This window comes from Pseudonaja textilis, chromosome 6, assembly GCF_049901715.1.
Source record: "Pseudonaja textilis isolate UNSWEBS1 chromosome 6, rPseTex1.2, whole genome shotgun sequence".
Taxonomy (NCBI): domain Eukaryota; kingdom Metazoa; phylum Chordata; class Lepidosauria; order Squamata; family Elapidae; genus Pseudonaja; species Pseudonaja textilis.
Window position 1 is genome coordinate 56,405,195 of NC_141995.1, and position 18,767 is coordinate 56,423,961.

Sequence of the window (18,767 nt, forward strand, 5' to 3'; positions counted from 1 at the left end):
CCTCTGCCTCACTGCTGCCAGACTCCAGAGGCTCCGGATAACTCCCAGACGGTCCTGGCCCCATCTTTGCATTGGACGCAGGACTCCTGTCCAAGTCGTCTCCAGACTCTCGCACTGGTCCCTGTTCTTCCCCACTGTCCGATTCCGCTGCCATCTTCACAGGCTGCCAGAGAATGACAACAGGATGAGAGCGAACAACATCCTTATGTTTATATTTCTGTATCACCAACTGCTGATTCCTTGCATTTTCCTATCATTGTGATAGCACAGTTCCTCTGCATAAAGGCAATTGACTACCCAATTGAGATTAAACAAAACAAAACAAACTTCATTCACATAGCTTTGTCTCCCACAAAAGCAAAATCACTGTGCGAAACACTTTTCTATGGATCACATTCACAGATTTTGAAGCAATGCTGTAACATTTGGGACAGGTGGCTGTTTCAGAAAGTGCTAGTTTCTGGGGAGGAAAAGCAGCATTCTTTGATATGATGGTGGAATGTCTCTGGAGCTGGAAGCTAAAACAGCAAGCAACAAAATGGAGTTGTGTATCTCTTCACTTTTGTGCAAATGATCTCCTGACAAGAAATTGAAGGAAAAAAAACATGTTGTTCCATTGGGAATTGGCAGAAACTAAATAACACAGGAGTTTAACAGCTGATTTTATGTTTACTTACTTTGCTATTTTAAGATTGTTGGAATACAAAGATCATACTGTGTAATGTTCTTCCATATCTTAAGGTAGCATCATTTCAATGTTTATGTTTAAAATGTCAATATTTTATTATTCTGTCTCCTTTATGGTCTCATAATTTCTATGGGGTTATTGTTATCCCCTGTGGGGTAGGAGGCAGTGGGAGAGTTAAATACGCTGAACTCTTCAGCTGGATATTTGGATGGCCTGGGTTCGAGACCCAAACACACAATGGCATGAGCTCCCTTTCCTTGCTCCAGCTCCTACCCATTTAGTAGTTCAAAAGCATGCAAATGCAAGTAGATAAATAGGTACTACTTCGGTGCAAAGGTAACAGCATTCCATGCACTATGGCATATAGTCATGCTAGTGACATGACCACAGAATTATCTTTGGATAACTGGCTCCTTCGGCTAAGAAATGAAGATGAGCACAGACTGTGAAGTGGGTGTGTGCAGTCTCTAACTGAGTCTCTCTTTGAGCTCTAAGCACATAGCTCTTATAAGCAGCATCCTGAATAACGGGAAGCGAGCTTCCTATAATCTTCTTGGTTGTCCTCACCGCTCTCTGTATGGACTTTCTATCTGAGGCACTGACTGCTGCCACCAAACCAAACAGTGAAGCGGTTTGTTAAAACGCTCTCAATTGAGCCTCTGTAAAAAATGGCCAGGAAAAAGATGTGCTCTCCTCATCCGACTCATGAAATGCAGATGCTGGTTTGCACACTTCACTAAGGATGACATGTAGAGAGGCTGGTTGAGATTTTAGTTATCTGCACCCTCAATACTTTGATCACCTCTACAGTTGCATCCTTGATACTGAGTGGAATATGGCCATGCCAGCTCTTTCTAAAATCTGCAATTATCTCGTTTGTTTTATTAACGTTTAGAACCAGGTTACTTTTATTGCCCCAGTCCACTAGAGCCTTCACCTCTTCCCTATATGCATCTTCATTATTGTCCCGACCTTGAGGACCCACCACTGCCATGTCATCCGCATACTTCACAATATGATTTGTAGCACATTTGACACAGCAGCGGTGGGTCCTCAAGGTGAACAGTAGAGGACTCAAGACACAGCCCTGTGGGGAACCTGTCAGGGGTGGGCTTCAAAAAATTTTTATCAAGGGGTTCTCTGCCTGGTTTCTGGGTGTGTGGCCGTGGTGGGTGTGGCCTAGTTGGCCTCCTGCACCACGGCGGGGGGGGGGGCATTTTTGTTCTCCCCGGGCTCCGGAGGCTTTCTTCGAGCCTCCAGGAGAGCGAAAATGGCCTCCCCGGACTCCGGAGGCTCTCTGGAAGCTGGGAAGGGGCCCACTTCCAGCCTTCCCAAACTTCCAGGAGGCCCATTTTTTGCCCTCCCCGAGGCTCAGTGTGCACCCTGCACTTACTGGCATCCAAAATGGCCCATGTGGGGACTCCTGGGAAGGGCGGGGTGGTTGGGGCGGGGCCAGTCAGGAGTGAGATTTGGGGGTTTCTCCAAACTGTGCAGAATCTTAGCTAGGGCCTCTCCCGAACCCCTGCGAACCTCCAGCAGCCCACCCCTGGAAGCTGTACTCAAGGAGATGGAGTTGGAGACTTTTCTTCCAACTCTCCCAAATTGGAGAACTTGAGGCACCCTGATTAGCACCCTGATTCTTTGGGGAGACCATGAAGTATCCACTTGGCCCATTGACTGCAATACCAGCCTGAATACTGAAATCACTGAAGACATTTGGGGTTGCTTAAATCACATAATCTTGGCTCTGTGTCCCCCCACTTCCACACTTGGCTAGGCAGAGAGTGAAATGGGGAACAAGAAGGGATTGTAGAAATATTTCTGTGGTAGCTGTGCTGGGTAAACCACAGATTTTTATTTTGGTTTTCAAGCATCCAAGCATAATAATATTAGCAGTTATAAGAAAGGAAATACTGGCTGTTAGCCATGGCAAATATGGCTGAGATTTAGAATTTAGAATTTACCTTTATTATCATTGCATTCCACAAATACAATGAAATTTGAAAGCTGCTCCAGCACAGTGCCCCAAACACCACATCACAAGTATTTAAAAATTAAAAGAATTACAATCATGATAATAATTAAAAACCTAGTCTAAAACCTATCTAAAACATTTAGTAAGTTAAATAGTGTAAAATGCCACTACATAGGACTAGATCACACATGCACTATTTGACTGGAAAAGAAACCCTTAATCTATGTGTCCTCATTTTAAGACACCTATAACATCTCCCAGTTCGAAATATGAATGATCAGGATGAGAACGGTCTGTGGAGATTTTTAGTGCTCTAGAGAGGAGTCTGCTCTTCGCAATCTGTTCTAAAGAAGAAAGAGAGCAACCAATGATTTTTTGTGCTGTGTTTATAACTCTCTGGAGCATCTTCTTATCCACTACAGAGCATCCAGCATATCACACTGTTACAAAGTATGCCAAAATGCTCTCCATGGTAGAACGGTAAAAAGTAACCAGCCATTTCTCACCCAGACCACTCTTTTTCAGCAGCCTCAGAAAGTGCAGGTGCTGCTGGGACTTCTTTGCAGTGGCCATAGTGTGGACCAACCAAGTAAGGTTGTCCGAAATATGAGTTCCTAGAAATTTAAAACTATGAATTCTTTCCACACAATCTCCATTGATATATAGTGGAAAAGGCTCTGCTTTGCATCTTCTGAAGTCTATAATCAATTCTTTGGTCTTTTTGATGTTCAGGGTGAGGTTATGACTTTTGCACCATAAGACCAGTCTGAGAACCTCTGACCTATAGGCTGTCTCGACTCCTCCTGATATAAGATACTGCCAAATATTAAAGGTGACCAGCAATCTTAACTGGATATGTTTGTCATATCATCTAGCAGAACACTATAGATAAGTGCCTTAGCATGAAAATACTGTATGTTTTGTGTATTCCTATGCTAATGGCAGTTTGTAATTTATAAGGTGAGATTATATAATATTTTTAATATAGGAATTTTCAACATAATTTTATAAAACGATGCATGATTTTGTTTTGAAATTGTCAATATCTAAAAGGTTTTGACTGGATGGGGAAAAATGGGATTTATCGCTTGTCTCATACCTCAGTTAAAAACTATTTTAATTCAGCTCCATGCAGTGTTGCCTGCTTTCCAATTCAAGCCTTGTAATCTGAGCCAGTAGCATTTTCAGAGCCAATCTTTTGGAAAGCAACTCTTCTGTTTATGGGTGAACTTTATTTTTGGTTGGCAATGGGACTTAGAATTATATTACTGTATCTTTAGGGAGATTCTAGAAAATATAACCTTGGGGAAATTGAGTAAGACGACGGCATATTTCTCTTTAATCTTTCAAAAATAATATTTTAAGCTAGGAAACTATTCATCTGAGTGTTGTACATATCGGTTCTCATGACTGTTCTTTTATCAATCATGTTTCCTGTGTCAGGAAATATATGGCATTTAACTGAAAAACACTTATGAGAATATTTTCAAGAAGCCTTTTGATACTGTCATTCAGTTTATGATAACCCTGAAGAACGAAGTAGAAAGCAAGTAATTTTACTTTACTTTACTTTATTGTCATTGCACCTCATACAACGAAATTAAATGCCACCTTCAGTGTACATTATACATAAGAAAACTATAAAAATAAAACACAAGCAAACATCTACATTTTTATGCAATTGAATTGAAAACCCCTGATATTGCATTAATATTGCACTATACAATAGAATTCAATAGAGTTACTGCCCTGGAATAGCCTATTTGTCCTTGTTTTTATTGTCCCGTACTGTCTGCCAAATGGTAATAGTTAAAAAAAAAATGGGGTGCCCAGGATGAGATGGATCTTTGAGAATGTTTTGAACTTTCTTAAGGCAGCGGGAGCTATAAAGCTCTTCCAAAGAGGGGAGAGGGCAACCCATGATCTTCTGGGCAATGACATTAACCCTTTGGAGTGCTGTCCTATCTGCCCCTGTGCAATTGGCAAACCATACAGAGGTGCAGTAAGTTAAGATACTCTCTATGGTGCAGCGGTAGAAGGTCATCAGCAGTTTTTCATTCAATTGTTGTTTCCTAAGAAGTCTCAGGCAGTATAATCTCTGCTGGGCCCTTTTGACCAAGGCTGCAATGTGGGCAGCCAGGTCAGGTCCTCTTTTAGGGTAACACCCAGAAACTTAAAACTGGCCACTTGCTCCACTCGGTCTCCATTGATAAGCAAGGGCTGGATGTCTGATCTGTTCCTTCTATAATCCATTATAAGCTCTTTGGTCTTATTGGTGTTGAGGACCAAGTTATTGTCTCCACACCACGAAAGCAACCGGTCCACTTCATCTCGGTAAGGAGACTCATCCCTCCCACCCCCGGAGATAAGTCCCACCACGGTTGTATCATCTGCATATTTAATAATAGGATTACTAGCGTGAATGGAAATGCAGTCATGTACATAAAGAGTATAGAGTAAGGGACTCAACACACAACCCTGTGGTGTACCAGTGTTAAGAATAAGGGCTGAAGAGGTATGGTTATCTAATCTGACTCTCTATGAGCAGCCAGACAGGAAATCCATAATCCAAAGGCAGATTGAATAAGAAAGCCCAAGGTCCAGAAGTTTAGACACTAGTCTATGTGGAAGAGTTGTGTTAAATTCAGAGCTAAAATATACAAAAAGCATCCTCACATAGCCCACCCCCGGTGTTCCAGATGTGTCAGAGCAGTTTGAAGAATGATGGCTATAGCATCCTCTGTGGATGTATTTGTTCTGTATGCAAACTGGTGTTTATCACAAGTATGCGGAAGACCAGAATGGACTGGGATAAAGACCAATTGAAGATCCTGGTAAAGAGTCCAGCCAACCGATCAGCACAGTCTTTAAGCACTCGGCCAGAGATACCGTCAGGTCTGGCAGCCTTTCTAGGGTCCACAGCCCTCAAAATGCTCCTCACCTTCTGTTCTTCCATAGTGAGGTGGGGGCTACAACGGGCTGGTGGCTGTATTTTAGCTGTCTCTGGTGTCTCCACTTCAAAGCGAGCAAAGAAATGATTCAGTTCCTCTGCCAACAAGGCATCCCCCTCAGCAGGGATGACATTCCTTGATTGATGGTTGGTGATTTGTTGAATCGCTCGCCACACCTGCTATAACATTACTATAAAAATTATCTTCAATCTTCTTCTTATAATCAGTCTTGGCCTTCCGAATACCTTTCTTCAGACTAGCTCTGGCTACACTGTATCTTGCCCCATCACTGGACCTCAAGGCCTTGGTCCTGTCACACAAGAGGCGCTGGATTTCCTTGGTCATCCAGGGTTTCTGATTGGGATAGATCCAGGGGTGGGATTCTACCAATTCACACTTATTCACTAGAACAGGTTGTTAACATTCTAAGCAGTTCAGAGAACAGAAGAAATTACTGGCCTAATCCTGTTAGGAAGGCAGGAAGGAAACATTCTGGTGTTGCTTACAGAAACTGCCTCTCTGTTAACCCTTATGACATTCTTGGCAGGACTAGACTTCCTGTCTCAGGAACTTCTCTGGAGTTTTTTCCCCCTCCTTTGCTGGTACTTTGCTTGTGTGGAGTGACCATTCAAAGTTACAATGGCACTGAAAAAAGTGTCTTATGACCATTTTTCACACTTACGACTGTTGCAGCATCCCCACAGTCATGAGAGGCCAGGCGAGGAGATGCGTGCCTCGATGTGAGTGATGTTGAGTTGGCCACGCCCAGCTAATAACATGACCACCAAGCCATGTCCACCCGGTCACATGACTACTAAGCCACGCCCACCACCTAAGCCACGCCCTCATAACCGGTTGTTAGAATTTTTGAATCCCACCCCTGGATAGATCCTAATAAGTTTAACCACAGTGACAATATCTGTGCAGCATTTGATATAGCACAGAACAGTTGCAGTGTGCTCCACTAGGTCAGGGTGGTAAAAGATGTCCCAATTTGCGTTCTCAAAACAAATCCTGAAGTTGTTAGGAAGCATCTTCTGGCCAAAATTTCACCGTCTTTATTATAGGCAGAGCCCGTCTCCTGAGGGAGATGTATGCTGGTGCTAAAAGCTGTGACATATGGTCTGATTGTCCTAAATGTGGTCATTGTATAACCCTATAGTCGCTATGAAAGGGATGTGGTGGCTCAGTGGCTAAGACGCTGAGCTTGTCAATCAGAACGGTCAGCAGTTTAGCGGTTCGAATCCCTAGTGCCATGTAACCAAGTGAGCTACCGTTACTTTTCCCAGCTTCTGCCAACCTTGCAGTTTGAAAGGGCCACTTTGGTGGGAAGGTAACAGCGTTCTGTGCACTTTTGGCGTTTAGTCATGCCGGCCACATGACCATGGAGATGTCTTCGGACAGTGCTGGCTCTTCGGCTCTGTAACGGAGATGAGCACCGTCCCCTAGAGCCAGAAACGACTAGCATGGATGTGTGAGGGGAAGCTTCACCTTTACCTTTGTAGCTGTTATTACAAGGCATGGACTTGCATTTTGAGCCGAATTATGAGAAGGCGTCATACCCAGCCAGTCACATGACCACCAAGCCACACCCACAAATTATGTTACGCCCACAGAACTGGTTAGTGGTCCCTGGGATTTAAAATTATGACTTTGGTGGTCCCCGAGGTCCAAAAGGTTGGCGACCCCTGCTCTAGAGCATAGGGTTGGAAGATTAAAAGGACCTGTGAGTTGTTACCATGGTCGAATGTTTATTGTGTTTGTTCTCAGTGGCCCTTGAAAGTTTTCATGCCTTTTCATACACTGTTAGCCATCCAGAGTTGTATCTGTCATATACAAATGGATTAAATTGAATGGTAAAACCAATAATATTATTCAGAAGAAGAGTAATTAGGATTCTACAGGTTCTCTGTAGACTTGGCAATAGAGGAGACGAATCGATTCAATTTGTCCTGAATTATTTTATTTACTTGACATTGCCCTTCTCCCTCAAAGAATGACATACCTGTAATAATTATGGTTTCGAAATCTCTATCCATCTTCTGATCTTAAGACATGAATTGCTTCATGTGGTTAATCAATAACAGCAGCGATTTAGTGACCTGTGTGAGCTGTTTGCCCAAAGACTAGCCAGCCATCTCAACAATGTCTTCGTTCAACAGGAGCCATTAAGGCCTGGGCCAGAGTATTCTACATCAGGGGTCGCCAACCTTTTGGACCTCGGGGATCACCAAACTCATAATTTTAAATTCCAGGGACCACTAACCGGTTCTGTGGGAGTGGCCTAATTTGTGGCTGTGGCTTGGTGGTCATGTGACTGGCTGGGCATGGCTTGTATGTAAATATTATAAATATTTATATAAATATTGATTTTTTTAATAAGAAGAGCAACTTTTACCCAAAATCAGGCAAAGCAGGCAGGCAGATTGAGTTGCTCACAGTTTCATTCAGTGATCTATCTATCTGCCATCGGCTAGCTCAGTCGGTCACATAAAATTTGCTTGCTGTGAGTCTGCACTGAATAATAGAACCTTCAGTCCTAAGATAGGTTTAGCTGTGCTTAAAAGCAGAGCCAAAGATCTAAAGTCTAGCTAGAAAGCAAGAAATCCAGCCATTTCCTGCTTCCTAGCTAATCTAAATCTCCCGGCACAGCAGAACAGCTGATGGTCAGGAAAAAAAGGGAAAAATAGCAATTTAGCAGGCAAGTTTGCCGGGTAAGGAGTGAATGGGCGGGGAGGGTTCTCACAGGCCATGTGGACGGTGCAGCCTTGTGCTTCTGCGCAGCCTGGATTAATTGTTTTTGGGGGGGTGCTCTGGGGGTGAGATTCCACTGTGGCCCACCAGTTGGCAACTGCTGTTCTACATAATAAAGGCCTCTACCCATCTCACCACCTGGCCTGGGAAGATTGTATCAGCCAGCGCTCAGGTGCAGCCATGTGGTTCAAACAAAGCCTACAAAGTTAGTTAAGACCCCCCACCCCGGGAGTCTGACAGCCAACGGGATACATTTCTTACACAGGAACAGGAAACACTAAGGTGGGGCCCAATAGAGGGTATAAAATTAAGGGTCTCTCAGCATCTCTTCCCTTCTTTTCCTTCCCCCAACATCTTGAAGCATGTGATCGTTCTCTTCACTTTGGAGCTCTAAGCCATGTGGTCCTGTCCACCATTAAATCATCTTTCCAAACAGCCTCCATATGTTTCCAGTGTCTTTTCCCCCGACTTGGAACTGAACCCAGGAGGATAATTCTTCCAACAATACCAACAAAGAACAATGACCTTTCATTTCCTTTTCCTTTGTAGTCATGGACTTCTGCCTTGTAGATCATTTTGTGAGGCAGCGAAGAAAGGATGTGAACCAGTCCTTGCGATAGTCAATTCTTCTTGGCCAGAGTTCCTTGCCTGTTCCCAGTTCCGTAACAAAACTAAAAGCAACAATATCACCAAAGTCTGCTTCTCCCCACAAGGGGAAAAATGGAAAGGATGTAAGTATCTCTCTCTTTTTAAAGCGTGCTTTTAGCCGGAGGAAAACTGTGATGTGATATATATATATATATTTATGTAAAAATCAGGGAGGAAAAGTTATAGGAAATGTTTAGCAAGCTAATAGAAAGAAATACGCAATTGTTCACCAAGTAGTTACTTGCTAAAACCAGAGCAGAAACTACTCTTGGGAGGTGTTATTGTTCTGACCAAGGCTTCCGAGACCGTACTTACACACACACTTATTTTAAAAAACAAGTCTTGTTTTATTGCAATGCTGAGAATTCTGTTCATTCCCAGCCAGTAATGAATCTCAAACAATCCCTTGAGATAAGCACCCACCTTTCTTTCCTGTGAAGTGCTGCCAATAACACAAGTGTCAAATGAACTAGAACAAAAACCAACCGAAGTACAAAGAGCTTGAAGAATGAATCCTTTTGTTTCAGCTGTTCTCACCTTCTAGCAGCTCTGCGCACACACACACACTGGGAACAGGCTCCCTTGGGTCCTCTGCCTCACTGCTGCCAGACTTTGACGGCTCCAAAGGCAGCACCCCATTCCCAGATGGTCCTGTCCCCACATACCTATACCATTTTTGACAGATGGCAATCCAGTCTCTTCTTGAAAGCTTCCGGTGATCAAGCTCCCACAACTTCTGAAGGCAAGTTGTTCCATTGGAAGATTGTTCTCACTGTCAGAAAATTTCTCCTTATTTCTAGGTTGATTCTCAACATTGGGCACTTGAAGATGTGTGGATTTTAACTCCCACAATTTCCACAGCCAGCATGGCTGGCTAGGTGGAATTCTGGGAGTTGCACTCCACTCAACTTCAAGCATGCAAGATTGAGGAACACTGATCTAAAACATAAAACACTATTTACAGAATGGTTGGGCTCATCATTGTATAGCTCAAACCAACTGAAATACTGTTATCACTTGGTTCACCAAATCATAATATGCTTCATAGTAGGTTAGCACAGTGCCATTATGGTTATTATGACTGAGTCACTGTAAATTGTAATTTATTCAACAAACCACAGATGAGCAAAACTATAGTTTAGTATGATGGACATATTCAGAGATGGTATTCAGCAGGTTCTGACCAGTTCTGGAGAACCAGTACTGGAAATTTTGGGTAGTTCAGAGAACCAACAAATACCACCCCCATCTATTCTCTGCCTCCCGAGTCCCAGGTGATTGGCTGGATCTTCTTTTGTTGCCCTGCTCAGGAGAACAGAACTGGAAAGCAGATTAGTGGGGTGCGGAGTGAAGGGGATTTTTCAGTATCCTTCCCCTGCCATGCCCACAAAGCCACACCGCACCCACCAAGCCACGCCCACAGAACCAGTAGTAAAATAATTTGAATCCCACCACTGGATATATTGCATGAACTTTGCCAAAACATAACATAGAGGAACACAAAATCCTGGCACCTGTAAGAGATTCCCTTTGTATTATATATAAACTGGATTTTAAAGGAGAGTAAATATGTAGATGTTTTATGGTCCGGTCAATGCATTTTTGCTAAATTAGCCTCAATATAATAAATGGAATGATAAAAAAAAATGCAGGATAAAACTTTCTCATCTAACAGAAACTATATTTGTTTGCTTAACATCTCTGTCCTTACGTGACACTGAAATTACTTTAAAAGTCCAAAGCCTCATTTGAAAAAATTGACAGCTTGTGTCCTTTTAGAGATGATACTCTTAGAGTATAATATCATGTATTTTAAAAGAAGAGTTGAGAAACCATTCAATAGACACTGTCCTTGCTCCTCTCTTAAAAGAAATGTGCTATAAATTAATGTAAATTATTATTTAATATAGTCGTAAAGACTTCCAGTTTATAAATTACAGGTAGTTCTTGATTTAAAACAGTTCATTAAGTGACTATTCGACATTACAATGGCCCTGAAAAAAGTGACTTATTGTCATGCCCCTGGTGGAGTCAGACTCCTAGGGAGAGGAGGAACAGCCAACAGGGAGTGGAAGTGTGGCTCCGGAGGTTGCGGAGGAGGCTGGGGAAGGGCAGAGGCCGGCTGGGCAGTCAGAGGAGGACCCAGGCCCATCCCCTCTCCATTCTAGGGCACGCAGGGAGGAGAGGATAAGGGAGAGACGGGGTCTATTTGGGAGAAGAGGACCTTGATCCTCTTCATGGGCTGCAGCTGTGACAACTGAATAAGAGGACAGACATGCGTTCAGGCAAGCGCTGGAAACAAAGCGTGGAAATATCTCTAATTTATGGTTCCTCTCTGAGTTTGGCGTCCTTCCCAGTGTGTGTTATCTCTGGACGTCCTCCAGCCCTTATCTTGCCTGGTTTGTGTTGCTTTTTCCCTTCTTGTAACTGTTCGTGTGGGAGTTTTGGGCTTCAGTCAAGGATATTTGGAGTGTGGAAGCAAAGTGAAGGAATAAAAGGGGCTTTGCCTGTTTTTTGTGACTGTGCTTGTTTTGTATCCCACTCTGGGTCATCACATCTGGTGCTAATTTAGTGTTGCATTTTAGCTGACTAGATCGATCTAACTGCAAAGGGATCAAGACCATCCGTTAAGTTGTAGCAGAGAAGATTTATTCAAGCCTATGTACAAGGATCTGTGACTTATGACCATTTTTCACACTTATGACCATTGCAGTATCCCCATGGTCACAGGATCAAAATTCAGATGTTTGGGAATTGGTTTGTATGTATGATGGTTGCAGTTTCCTAGGGTCAGATGATCAGCTTTCTGGCAAGCGAAGTCAATTGGGAAGGCCAGATTCACTTAACAATCATCTTACTAACTTCACAACTGCAACGATTCACTTAACAACGGTTTCAAGAAAGTCATAAAATGAGGCAAAACTCACATCAAATGTTTCACTTAGCGAACAAATGTTGGGCCCAATTGTGGTTGTAACTTGAGGACTACCTGCATTTAGTTTGTTTTTTTAAGTTGTTATTTGAAGCTTAAAATAAACATTAATAAAATACAGCCTTTGTGGTGGCAAAAAACTACCTTTGTTTTCTAACTAGGTGATGTTTCCAAGATAGGAATACAGAAACATTAATTTCGCCTAAATCATATCCTGGAGGGGAGACACAATGACTGGGGCAAACTGTTCACCCCAGTAATGCTGTAAATAACTGCAGTAATGAAAAAAATTCCAGAGCTGTTTTCCCCCTCATTAATCACGTTTTAAAGACCATGTCCAACTCTGATCGCTTAAAAGAATGCACAATATAAGGGATGCGAAGGGAGGATAAGAAGAAAAATATGTGGACTTTTTTTTTTAATTTCTAGGGAGGTGACATAGGAATGTCATTCTGCTATTCTTGCTGGGTAAATAAACAAGGTCAGAAAGAGCAAGAAGGAAGAATGTTGGATGAATCCTGATTTTCACTCTTACGCGGGCTGATAAACTCACTTGAAACACTGGTAGAAATATAATATTTCCACCAAACCATGCTGAATTAATTTTATTTTATCCATCCCTTACATTTATACAACAAACAGAATAGGACTCTGGGCAGTGAACAATAAAAGAAAAACATAAAAAAACAAATCTAAAAACACTCCATAATAATAACAAAAAAATCAAATATTAAAAAGCGTGTTGTGGTTCGCCAGCAGCCTGTGCAGACAGCAGCGGAATCGGACAGTGGGGAAGAACAGGGACCAGTCCAGGAGTCTGGGGAGGACTCAGACAAGGGTCCTGAGTCCAATACAGAGATGGGGCCAGAACCATCTGAGAGTGTGGTACTGACTCCAGAGCCTCCAGAGTCTGGCAGCAATGAGGCAGAGGACCCAGAGGAGCGTGTTCCCAGTGTGCATGTGCGCAGAGCTGCGAGAAGGCAAGAGCAGCTGAGACAAAAGGGGTGACTTGGAAGTAAGGCTGGGAGGTGATTGCCCCTCCGCTAAGGTATAAAGGACAGGCAAAGATGATAAAACCTTTGCAGGAAGCAAAGTCATTCGTTCTGTTCGGATTAATCCTTGAAGCTCTGTGTGGACTTTGTATTTCAGTTGGGGGTTTTTCAGTTCATTTGGTACTTTAGTTGTTGGCAGCAATTCAAAGGAAAGAAAGGTGGGTGCTTATCTTGAGGAACTGTTTGGGACTCATTACCGGCTGGGAATGAACATAATTCCCAGCATTGAAATAAAACAAGAGTTGTTTGGACTAAGTGTGTGCTTAATTATGGTCTCGATCACAAAACAGCGGCTCTGATGTGCTGTGCATAGGACACTTATTCCCTGTTGAAGTCTGATTCAACATTTATAGCTTGTTTCTTAATAAAATTATCTGAGAGTTTGTAACTAGCGGATGGGAATGCAGGTAGTCCTCAACTTACAAGTATCGAGCCCCAAATTTCTGTAGCTAAGTGAGACAGTTAAGTGAGTTTCACCCTATTTTACGACCTTTTTTGCCACGGGCGCTAAGCAAATCACTGCAGTTTTTAAGTTAGTCACCCAGTTTTTCGGTGGAACTGGCTTCCCCATTGATTTTGCTTGCTAGAATGTGCAAAAAAAAGGGCAATACCATGACTTCAGGATGCTGCAACCGTCATAAATAGGAATAAACTGACAAGTGGGGAGGTTGTGATAGTCATAACTATAAAAAATGGTCATCAGTCTTTTTTTTTTTTCAGTGCTGCTGTTACTTCAGTCACTGTGATAACCTGGGGCACGGCACAAAGGCAACACAGTCAGATAATCAATAAGAGTCCCTTTATTATCTCCAACTTTGCCTCCAATGTCCAGGTTACCTTCTGGTCTGGAGAAAAACTCTCCCAGAAACAGCCTTTGACTGTAGAAATTATGTCCAAAACAGAGTAAACATAAACTGTAACTTAAAAGTCCAAACAAGGTTTGGCAGGGCAGGAGCAAGAATTTCAGACTTGAAGGTACGGCAAAACTCACATAGTTGGGAAGACGCCAGGAACACAGATAAGCCACAACACAAGATAAAGTCACGTTTGCTCCCAACAGCCTGCCACACATAGCTTGCCTTTTTATAAACTATTCTCAGCTGGGTTTAATGAAGGGAATCAGGGCCCTTTCCTCCCCCGTAAGCCACACAACCAACATTGCTCTCTTCTCCGTTCCTTCCGCATAGAAATAATTAAAGGACGTTCTGTTAGAATTGCAAGCAGGGCAAGAAAGAAACATTGCTTGTCGTAGGAGATTACAGCTTGTATTTCTGAATATTTTGCTCATTGTATTTCGTGCCACAGAGATGGCTTGCCAGGACTTAATTTTCATCTGGGAGCTCATGGCCTTGCAATTATTATTATTTTTTATTTAGTGATTTTATTTTGTCAAGCGATTATCAGGTAACAAGTATAAACGTGGTTATGAATACATGAAATGAATACGAATAAGAAAAAAAAGAAACAATAGGGCAGGGACGGTAGGCACGTTGGTGCGCTTGTGCACGCCCCCTACAGGCCTTTTAGGAAAGGGGTGAGGTCACTAGTAGAAAGTCTAAGGTTAAAGTTTTGGGGGTTTGGGAAGAAAGAAACCACAGAGTCTGGTAGAGTATTCCAGACATTGACCACTCTGTTGCTGAAGTCGTATTTCCTGCAATGTTTGTCACTGCAGTTAACTGTTTGAAGGACTATTGCCTGGACTTTTCGGTGGGTGAATGCCATTCATTCACAAGAGGTAAAATAAAGAGGGTTTTTTTTCATGACAAGGAGCCTGTTTCTTGCTTCTGCAAGGCTGGGTCAGAACATTATTTGCCATGGGAAGTTCTCTGTCCCAGAGTTGTGCCTTTCTCTTGCAAGAGTCCTTACTGAAATCTTCATTCCACTTTCTTGATCCTTGTGTAATGTGTGAAGGCTGAGGATGTTTTCTTTCTCTAAATCAGGGGGCTCCACCTGCAGGTTTGCTTCTGTAACAGGTGGCCAATTCCCTGACAGCTGAAATGTGGTGGCCCGTCTTGAAAACTTGTGGCAAGACTTGTGGTCCTGTCTCATCTGCAGATACTGGAGAACATGCCGTGCCTGGAGATGCAAGGTCAGACTGTATTGAGCTTTCCTCCAGATTGAGTCAGACTCATCAGACGGGCCCATAATCAGGGAGACTTCATTTTAAAGCTGCTTGTGACTCATCAGGAATAAGCGTGATCCCCAGACATTGCTGTGCATGATCTCAGTAAAATCTATTGTTTTTCCCAGCTAGAGTATATTGCACTAGATTTTCCATAATTCACAGCACGACTCTTATAGAGGAAATCTGAATACTGACCACAAAATTCTGGAAAGTCAATATCTTTCCATAGCATCAGATTGATCAAGATATTCCTGACCATCCTAGCTGTGACTTGCACTGAGTGGGTCGGGGGAAGATTTAAAAAAAAAGCCAAGATAGCAATTGTGGGTGTGATGACCCAGAGCGTGGCACAAAGGCAACAGTCAGATAATCTGTAAGAGTCCCTTTATTAGCTCCAACTTTGCCCCCAATGTCCTGGTTACCTTCTGGCTGGAGAAAAACTCTCCCAGGAACAGCCTTTGTCTGCAGAACATCAAGTCCAAAATGTGGTCAACAAAAACTGGAATTAAAAGTCCAATCAAGGCAAAATAAGGTAATTAGTCTGGCAGAGCAGGAAGCCAGGAACACAGATAACCAAAGTCAACACAAGATAAACTCACGTTTGTTCCCAGCAGATGCTGCACTCAGCATCATCTCTTTTAAACTCTTTTCTCAGGTGTGGCTAATGAAGGGAATCAGGGCCCTTTCCTCCCCCGTAAGCCAGGCAATCCACGTTGCTCTCTTCTCCATTCCTCCCTGCGTGCCCTAGGATGAAGAGGGGGTGAGCCTGGGTCTTCCTCTGAACTCCCTCTCCCTTGTTCTACCTCTCCCCTGCTCTGCCCAGCCAGACTTTGCCCTTCCCCAGTTTCCTCCACAGCTAACGGAGCCACACTCCCACTCCCTGTCAGGTGTTCATCTTCCTCCTCGGATTCAGACTCCGACAGGGGCATGACAGTGGGAGTGTAACTAAAGCTATGCTTTTTATGTGTGACATCACTGCACATACCAAAGTTGGTGTCAGCCTAATAGAGCCAGTTTGGTCCAATGGTTAAGGCACTGGGCTAGAAAGCAAGAGAGTTGTGAGTTCAAGCCCCTGTCTTGGCCATGAAAGTCAGTTGTGTGACTTTGGTCCACTCACTCTCTTTCAGCCCTATCCATCTCACAGGATATGTTGTTGTGTGGGAAATAGGAGGAGGAAAGAGGGTAGGATATGTTCATCCCTTGAGCTGTTTGTGAAGAAAATACAGCTGGGATATAAATAAAATAATCCCGTTTTTTCGAATTCCCTCTTACTGATGCTACTGCTTCCATAACTTGCCAAGTATCTACAAAAGGAAGGGCATTTTGGGGGCTGCTGCATAATGAGCTGTATTGGGTAGGTCAGTGTTTCACATCCTTGGCAACATTAAGCTGCATGGACCTCAACTCCCTGAATTCGCCAGCTCTCCAAGGTTGAGAAACAGTGGGATAAAGAATGCAAAAGAGATGAATTTTGAAAATGGATGGAGTTGCATTTACACAGCAGAAGAATTAAAGCCACTTACACCCTCCTGTGGAAGCCGCAAAACTGGTGGAGAGGAGCTTCTTAGGATGGTACTTTGGCTTGATTACTTCTCTCCCGCTCCTGTCATATTACGTAAGATAGTTGTGGTGGGACCAACAGGGTAGGTGAAAAATTAAACTGGCTAGAGATGGGCTTTGGAAAGCTTAACTACACTTCTGAGAATATTGGTTTGATTGGATGCAGGTCAACCTGCCTTCCATCGAGGACCTGTATACTGCATGAGTCAAAAAGAGGATTGTGAAAATATTTACAGATCCCTCACATCCTGGACATAAACTGTTTCAACTCCTACCTTCAAAACGACACTATAGAGCACTGCACACCAGAACAACTAGACACAAGGACAGTTTTTCCCGAATGCCAGCACTCTGCTAAACGAATAATTCCCTCAACAGTGTCCAATTATTTACACAGTCTGCACTACTATTACTATCAATCTTCTCATCACTCCTATCACCTATCCCCTCCCACTTGTGACTGTATGGCTGTAACTTTGTCACTTGTATCCTTACGATTTATATTGACTGTTTCCTAGTACGATTTGATTGCTTTAGTGTACCCTATGACTGTCATTAAGGGTGATGATACCTTATGATTCTTGACTCTTGACGAATGTATCTTTTCTTTTTATATACACTGAGAGCATTTGCACCAAGACAAATTCCTTGTGTGTCCAATCACATTTTGGCTAATAAAGAATTCTATTCTATTCTATTCTATTCTATTCTATTCTATTCTATTCTATTCTATTCTATTCTATTCTATTCTGTTCTACTCTAGCTTGGAAATAGCAAAGGACCAGCCCACGTGCTCCCCCCCGTGCCCCATTTTCCGCCTAGACAGCCTCTGGAGCACTCTGCCTGCTAAAATGGAGCATGGGGGAGCTGTATGCAGCCTCCCTGCGCCCCATTTTGGCTAACAGGGTGCTTCAGGAGGCATCCATCCCATCTCCCCTCCCCGCCTCCCATGGCCAGCCCACAGAGGAGAACTACAATGCTGATCCAGCCCTTGAAGAAATCCAGTTTGATACCCCTGCTTTAAACAGTCCTCAAGTTACAATTGACTGCTTAGCAATGTTTCAAAGTTACGTCAGACCGCCCTGGTTCTGACGGCTGCCCTCCCCGCCATCACAGGATTGCATGTCAGGTCACCTGGCCTGCATTTATCGATGTTTGCAGTGTCTCGTGGTCATGTGACTCTGTTTTGCAGAAGTTTTGCTGAAAACCGGCGTTTTCTTTTGGTTTTCGAGAAATTGTAGCAAAGCTTTGGCATGTTTTACTGACGATAGAGTTGGTATAATGAACGTGTCAGTCGCTTCACAACTCAATGACCGCTGCAAAAAAAAAACATTAAAAAGTCGTAAAATGGGATTGTTCGGGTGGGCAACTCATTTTGTGACTGTCGTGATTTATGACCATGATGGGCAAGCTCCATTACAGTCCACCGGTAACCCCTGTGGTTTTCTTAGCACGGTTTTTCAGGTTTTCAGAGGTCATTGCCTAATTTTTAAGTCTTGAGGCTAGACTGGTTTAAGGTCACCCAACTGGTTTCATCTTAAAGGCAAGACTGCAATTGTTACTCATTTCTATTTAAATTATTATATATTTTTTGGAACAGTTTCCGTTTTAAACTAAATTATAATCATCTGAACTTGCTTTGCTGTATGATATGCTTGAATTTAGGTAGACTTTTATGGTAGTTATTCCTCTCCCCCCCTTGCTCCATATTCTCCCATTTTTGGTCTTTCAATTGTATTCCCTGCAATTTTTTGGTGATTAATTCTTGCCACTATCAGCACATATCTTAATAAGTTGTGATGCCTTTCATTTTGTACTCTCTAGAATCATGCCCGGGGTGGGATTCTACCAGTCCGCACCTATTCGCTTGAACTGATTGCTAACATTCTAAGCAGTTTGGAGAACTGGTTGTTAGAAGAAATTACTGGACTAATCCTGTCAGGAAGGCAGGAAGGAAACATTCTGGTGTTGCTTACAGAAACTGCCTCTCCATTAACCCTTATTACATTCTTGGCAGGACTAGACTTCCTGTCTCAGGAACTTCTCTGGAGTTTTTTCCCCCTCCTTTGCTGGTACTTTGCT

The 18,767-nt window shown here is 43.0% G+C and overlaps 1 protein-coding gene across 2 annotated transcripts in view; it reads left to right on the plus strand.

Moving 5' to 3' along the window:
• CORIN (corin, serine peptidase) overlaps window positions 1–18,767 on the plus strand; it is a 110,839-nt gene that overhangs the window by 41,038 nt on the left and 51,034 nt on the right. For both annotated transcript variants that reach the window (XM_087936626.1, XM_087936627.1), the window contains exon 5: window positions 8,918–9,099. In XM_087936626.1, coding sequence (XP_087792752.1) covers window positions 8,918–9,099 — 182 coding nt within the window. The remainder of the gene's footprint in view (window positions 1–8,917; window positions 9,100–18,767) is intronic.